The following is a 7,185-nucleotide window of genomic DNA, read 5'->3' on the forward strand; positions in this document are numbered from 1 at the left end:
TCACAAAGTAGCAGATCCTGTAGCTTAAATGTTGCAGTTTCCACAGCAGCTCGGTCCACAGCAACAGTGGACCATCATCATCCATTCAGATGAACATTTAAGGGCACAAAAAGTTTCCACAACACAGAGGGAAGACTTTCTTCTTCACACTTTTCGATGAGAGCTACAGGCCACATGTATGGAGACTGATTCATAAATAAAGTGGACGTCTCTTGACCGAAAAAAAAAGACAACATTGTTCCCCCTCTTCCTCTCGGGTACTTCAGCGTCCTCTAGCCTCTATCTCCCCGCATGAGACAGCAGCTGCAACCGGCTGAAAAGCGCTCTTATTAATTGTCTTTTGTCATGCGTAATTGCCACATTTTCAATGGTAGTCAAGGTCTGACGTGTTTGGAGTGGTTTCGATTTTCTCTGCATTTGTAGGTAGAGTTTAAAACATTAAATTCCACAGTCTCTGCCTTATTATATTTATTGTTTGGTAACGATGTGATCAGAAGTTTTGGGAAATGTGACAGTTTTAAAAGAGATGACCAGTCCGACCTGGACAAACAGATCCACTCTGAAAACGAGCCTCAGCCCATTAAGGTGGCCTTACAGTCTGAGGTCACGTCCTGTGGGCCTGAAAAGGGGGAGTCTTTCTCAAAACTGCGGTTTATTCTATTGTGAATCGCTTTAAATGCTGCATTGGTCTTTCACACCTGCGAGGAAACTCTAATTCGATTAATAGGAACTTCAATATATATTCATTAGATGGCTTTCCCTCAATAATATATGATCACCAGCAGGATGTGAAAGGAGACCATTTATTCCCGCTCTGAATGGGCCTGCGTGGGACCAAAACTTCACCTGCTTCCCCTCTCAATTAGGAATGTATCCCAAACTCTGACAGAAACGAGTTAAATTAGGCGTCAGCTAATTTCCAGTGGCCCCTCCCACGTAATCCCTCCTCGTAGTCTTTCCATTTGAGCATTCCCCCTTTAATTCACCATAAGTTGAAAGGTTCAAATAGTGCCTAATGAAACAGTGACTAAATCGTTCTCTGTCGCTCCGAGGAACCCTGTAGCTGTCTCTAAAAGCTCTCCGAGCACACAGCCGTCGGGGGTCTCGGGCTAAATGCGAGTCCCAAGGCAGGACAATCTAACCTGTCAAAGCCTTTGCCCACTTCTATATATCCTTGTTCTGTGGTTTCAAGCAATAGCAGCATAATCAACCGACGTGGGACCGAAAACGCAATTAAACTCGCTTTGGACAACCAAAATCTTTTCAAAAGCGAACATTAATGGACTATTGGCTGCTCCCCGGGGGCGTTATCGGGTACCCTTTTGTGGTCAGATCTAAGGAGACATTACAGCTACACTTTCATAAAGCTCACGCCATCCATTTTGAATTAAATGGCATGTATTGAGCTCTGCCCCATAATGTGTCTTATATATATATAATAAAAAAAAAATACGCACAGTTAACATGTAACAATATAACAGCGGTAATGCCAGCTTAATAAGTCATGATGAAAGACTGAACGTTTTCTGCTGTAAAACGCTGGCAGATAACGGCACCCACAGTTTAATGTGCACTAAACTGCTCTGCTTTAATAGAGTGCCCAGAAAAATAGACTCTCAATGCAATCCAATAAATGTATCAAACTTTATTTTTCCCCCTTTTTTTAAAGATGGTGTTTCACTTCATTGCATTATGTTGGAATACATTTTAAAATTGGATTTTGACAATATCGCTACAACTAGAGCACCAGTGCTTCCTGGTGCATAAAATTCTACGAATAATAGTACATCATGCAGCGATTATATTTGTATAATTTTGGATGCAACAGTGTATGAAAGTAAATTCAACTTTCACTGACGCAAAACTAAAAAAAAATTATATTCCGTTTATCAGTATGATTTCCTTCATTATAATAGCTGAACGCATCACTCAGTAAGTCAATACACATAATTAGGTCAACTCGTCATGTTTATTACAATAAATACAGATATACATAGTGTACAAATTGTTGCGTACAGGTTTCAGGTTCACATGCTATTTCTAAGGGCTTCCGTTACCACACAACCTCACAGACAGTAATGGGATAATTAACAAGACCTGGATATGTAGGTGAGGACCTCGAGGTTATCCAAAATAACATCATCATAACATGACGTACAGTAGGGCCAGGTTTTCAAATATTTCACGAACATCTATTCACATTTTTTTTTCTTTAAATTGAACATCAGGATGAACATGAAGCAAAGAACAATTAATATTTATAACACTGCTTAGACTTCATGCAGGAGATTTTTGGCTCAGAGGTTGTAATGTAATGACCCATAACTGCACAGTAAGTGCCATCAGTGGGACTTGGGGGAGTGGAGTTGCTGTCAGATGGGTGACACCTCTTTCTCCTCCGAAGCAGAGGCCGGAGATAGAGACTCCTCATCCTCTGACCTCGAATAGTCCGTGTGACCGGTTGTACACTTGCAACCGCTGTGCGCGCTCCTCTGGGTGGCTTTGCCCTCCTTCTTGTGCTTCACTCTGCGGTTCTGAAACCATATTTTCACCTGTTTCTCTGACAGGTTCAAATACGTGGCGATTTCGATTCTTCTGAGTCTCGAAAGGTACATGTTTGTGGAAAACTCTCTTTCAAGTTCCAGGAGTTGCGTGCTTGTGAACGCCGTGCGCATCCTCTTGCCATTCTGTATGTGGCTGTTCTCGGAGGCGCCTGTTGGAGAAAATAAACATTTTAATGTCAGATGCTTAGATGTACACTATCTTTGTCAGACTAAGCTCAATCAAAGACAAATGACGCAAATATCGCGCGTAAATCATCGTGCGTAAAAATCGAGCGATAACATTTATCCAATTGCCTGAAAGTGCAACAGGAACCGTAGTAAGAGTAACCCAAAGGTGCGGTGGTTATGAGTTGAGACTGAGGCAAACAGGTGCTTACCAATAGAAAGGCAGTGGTATCTCCTGGGATCTGTGACGCTGAAGGTGGGCGTGCAGACAGGTGTATGTCCAGGGTGCGCGAGTGCAGGAGACTGCTGGTGCGCTATTCTCTGACAGTACTGTGCCTCCGCTCCTGGAAACTGACTCTTCAGCATGGGAATGCCGCTGCGGGAAGAGTGGATGTGGGACGTGACGCACAGCGGGCAAACACAGAAAGTCCCATTTTTCCTGGACGGGCACACCGGAGCCGTAACAGTCATTACGCTCGGGGAGTGCATGCTGATGGGAATAAGGAAGTCTTGTCCTGGATGCTCAGCTGGTCCGGGTCGCACCGTATCCTTGATTATTAACGAATCGACATAAAAAGACCTCGACATGGCTGCGCCGCTGATAAGTGATCGCTCCGTGCGCAAAGATGATAGCCGTTTCTCATCTGAACCCCTCGGGATCTCCAAAGGTGCTTATGTTTGATGGTTCAACAAAAGGGACCCCGAAGAGGGTTGGCCCTGCAGCGTCACCCACGTGCGCACCCGTCTCCAAGGGTTTATACTGTCAGTGACCCAAACCACGTGATGTCTCCGTGGGCCTCCAATCACAACTTGCAGATTTACTCTTTTTATCCCGAATTTAGAAAAGTCTTGAAGACTAGATTAATATACCAGCCACTTATTTTATTAATTATTACAGCACTGTGTTGAAAGTGTGCACTGACTTTCTTAAGCAGGCTCCAAATTTTTATTGTATTAAGTGACGCCTCTTTTTGAAATATTATTAGGATTTTTAAATAAAGCCTGAAATATATATTTCACAAACATTAAAACTGCTGTTTGCGTTGGTGTTGGAACTCGGTTTATATAATTATTGTAGTGATTAAATGACTAAAATGTCCTTTGGAAGTACCTTCTATTGCATAACAGATCCGGAAAACTTCAGAAAATATTACACATGCATTAAATATGTCAGATTCACTGGGAAGTAGTAAATAGATATTTTCTGATCAGCATTCATTTCTGAAACTTAACACCTGACATCAGTTAAAATGTGTTTATTCTTTTGAATTACTGCATAATAAGTCTGGCATAATAAAGGAAAGCCATTTGATGGATTATATTCAGATCTACTTTTATTCAACAGTCGATTTATTTTTTCTCCCAAATGCGATTTAAGCAATTATTCACGCGACCATAAGCACTAATTGCCTTGCAGTCTGATCGGACCTTGAATCCGGTTGGTCCAGGTTTCACTTCCAGCAATTAAAGAATTATGAACTGATGGCGAGTCTGGGCAGCGGTTATTTGACGGCGATTAGGATTCAATTAGAAAGTGTTTATAATGGTTGGTCTGTGCGGGGGTAAACAGGCAGCTATTTCAGAAATGCGCTAATCCCTCATCTTGTGACAATAATTAGCGAGTTTGATCCCCAGGCGGGTCACCGGTAGGTTTAGCTTCTGCTTTCATCTGCCAAGTAACGCCTCGGACCTTCAGAGGTGAGCCGTCATGGTGCAGACGATCCAGGTCCAACACAACATGTGTTAGTGTCTCCTCTGACCTCAGACGTACTGAAACCCGCAAACACAACTGGAAGAAGCCTAATGTGAAGTCTTAAGATTTCAAACTTATTGTGTGTATATTTTATTTCCTCATTATGGAGCAAAACGCACATTATGAAAGCAAACAGGCAGTTGAAGCATTTATTGAACTGTGAGTTTAAGTTCACTCTTTTAAAAAAATTAGAAAGTCTTTAAAATCCAACCAAGATAAAAAAAAAAAATAGGCACGTCTGTCACACAGACAGTAATTGCTATAATAGTGAATTCATTGTTTGACAGGGAAGACGCACACTTGTTATGGTACAGATAACAGTCTGAAACAGAGAGGGAGAGAGAGGGGGGCGGGGGGTGTATCGCAAACCAAGCGGAATGATGCGTGGCGCGCGCCCCCATCACACCATGCGAGGTCTAATATTATTTTTCTATAATTCTGCACGATAAAATTTCATTGTCTATTAAGTAATCCCACAAATGAGATCCTTTATGAGGCTATAATGAGGCCTAATTGCCAGTACTAGTGGAGCCACGTGGAAGGATTTAGGAAGCATTAAGCCGTCGGGTACTGAGCACAGGCTGTTACCTAGCCATTACTTTCATAATTCAAGGAGAAAATTAGTCCATTTAAGGGAAAAATCCTTTGATTCCCTTTATTCTGCTCGGGGTGACAGGGCTGCAGTTTTTTGTTGTCCGCTTCGGTTAAGAAGCCGGTGCAGCAATTGGGGCCGCTGCGATATTACTCACTGTTTAAACGTTAGATAAAAAAAAAATAAAAAAAAGAATTTCAGAAATGTATGAAGCTCCTCCAGGCCCCACCTCTCTTCTTTTCTTCAAAGTTGAGCGCCTTTTACTTTATAGTGCAGCAGTTAGCCTCCACTATTCAAACCCATTTCAAATTGTGTTGATGGGCAATTAATCACGGGCCTATTCAAAATTAAATTTAAATGGAGAATTTTTTTTTTTTTTACTTCAGAGGTTGGTGTAAGTTTATTTTCTCTGGTCAGTGCAAAACGTCTAGCATGAGAGTCTATGCAAGTTTGTCAAAGTCCGTGTGTCCGCGCGCACAACTCCTCCCAGTAGTAAAAACACACAAACTTGCTAAAGTGCACCGCTGAAGTCCCCCCTCCCTCATTCACGCCGCATCCCATGCCATATTATACCGTGAAGAAGTCCATTAATGTTTTGTTGAACAAGCGTCATTAACTTGTATCAACGCCTTTTTACAAACCTTGCTTTGTTGTGCAGGGCCAGTCTGCGGCCCATCTTGGCCAATACAGTGGATGATTTGGCCCTTTATTAGTTTCCAGGCAACAGATCCTGAATACCAAAACTCAAAGGAAACACTCTGGTCCTCCATATAGATCGCAGTGGCGATGGGAGGGAAGTGAACAATGATCCTGTGGACAACATAATGCCACGCAATGACTTTTCATTAACAATTATCTGGTTGATGTGAATAGCAGCTGCAGTGGCTACTCTCCATCTCCTGGTTTTTGCAGAGAAAAGGGGAGCAGGGGAGAGAAAGAGGCCTGCCAGTGAATAGTATCCTGCAGGAGTTTTAGGGGGTTCATGGTCTCCCTGAATGTGGAATCTAATTTATATCTCGGTGAATAATTAGGTTTCTATGCAAAAATGAGTTGGAAATAATTACATCTTAAAACAGCGTGACAACTTAGCCGGATAAACAAAGCAAAGCAGCGCCTTTTAATGTCTCTCACCAGGAGTTTTTCTAATTTTTCAAGTCACTGGTGAAGATCAGGTTTTAGTGCAGAAGAAAAAGGGTCAGGAAACAGATTCTTTTTCAGGAAAGAGTCCCAGGATTGTTGTGTTGCAGCTATATCCTTGAATATATCTACACACTGTTCCAGTGATTGGGTACAGACGACACTATAAAAGAGCCCGGCCCTCAGTCCTATAGAAAAGTAAAGTGACAGGCTCAGTGGAAGAAGAGGCTGCTGAACAAAGCCAGCGAGGGCCCTGTTGATGGCCTCTAGAGATGTCCTGCACCAGGCTCCCTCTAATTAGGGAGACGCTTCTCAGTCTCACAGAGCCGCTCCGACCAGACACTCCAGACTGAAGTGTGCCCCTGTGCCAACGAATGCGTCTGCATGTCCACACTCGACGCAGCATGTGTACGAGTCCGCGCTTCATGGCGCACACAATTAAGGAGTCTCGAAAATGAGATAAACACCGACTGATAGTGACGCCGATCACGCGCAAGTTCCCAGAGAAATGTCTTTATTAAAGCTTTCTGCTCTAGCCCTGATTTGTCCCCTCGGCCTCCTCTGTTTGTTTCCAACAGACTAAGCAAATGCCATTAGAGGGAGAGCACAGAACAGCCCTTATTTCAATCTTTTCTTGCTTGAGTTGTCAAATAGTCCTGAATTTTGCTCCTTATTGGAATAAGAAGCTCTCCCATTGTCGGCCACTTTGTAGTGCATCTGCAGGAGTTGGGAGTTATCAGCTGTGAGGACTCATTACTGGGTTCCTCACTGGTTTCCAAGAGGATCAAGATGCTGTTTTATCTTCGTTAATGGTTGGCCTTTTAGCAAAATTATTTGTCTCCAGAGTGATGCCTTTAGACTTTGTCAGAAAACATGCTCATCTACACAGAGAGCAGACATTTTTCGTTCTCAAAGTCACAAATTGGCAATATGGCAACCTATCAGCATCCCCCTCCTTTGAACAGCTTTAACCA

General features: G+C 42.8%; 1 protein-coding gene across 1 annotated transcript; it reads right to left on the reverse strand.

Annotated features, from left to right (window-relative positions):
- Window positions 1–1,968: 1,968 nt before the first annotated feature.
- gsx2 (GS homeobox 2) lies at window positions 1,969–3,351 on the reverse strand. Its single transcript, XM_069698951.1, has 2 exons — window positions 2,942–3,351; window positions 1,969–2,713 (listed from the first exon to the last, which is right to left on the reverse strand). Exons 1-2 carry the CDS (start codon window positions 3,315–3,317, stop codon window positions 2,373–2,375), a joined length of 717 nt encoding a protein of 238 aa, XP_069555052.1. The 5' UTR covers window positions 3,318–3,351; the 3' UTR covers window positions 1,969–2,372.
- Window positions 3,352–7,185: the final 3,834 nt, after the last annotated feature.

Source organism: Brachyistius frenatus, unplaced genomic scaffold, assembly GCF_029030835.1.
Source record: "Brachyistius frenatus isolate BFR_SWC_R1_liver_20210118 unplaced genomic scaffold, ASM2903083v1 Contig_29, whole genome shotgun sequence".
NCBI classification, from domain to species: Eukaryota; Metazoa; Chordata; class Actinopteri; family Embiotocidae; genus Brachyistius; species Brachyistius frenatus.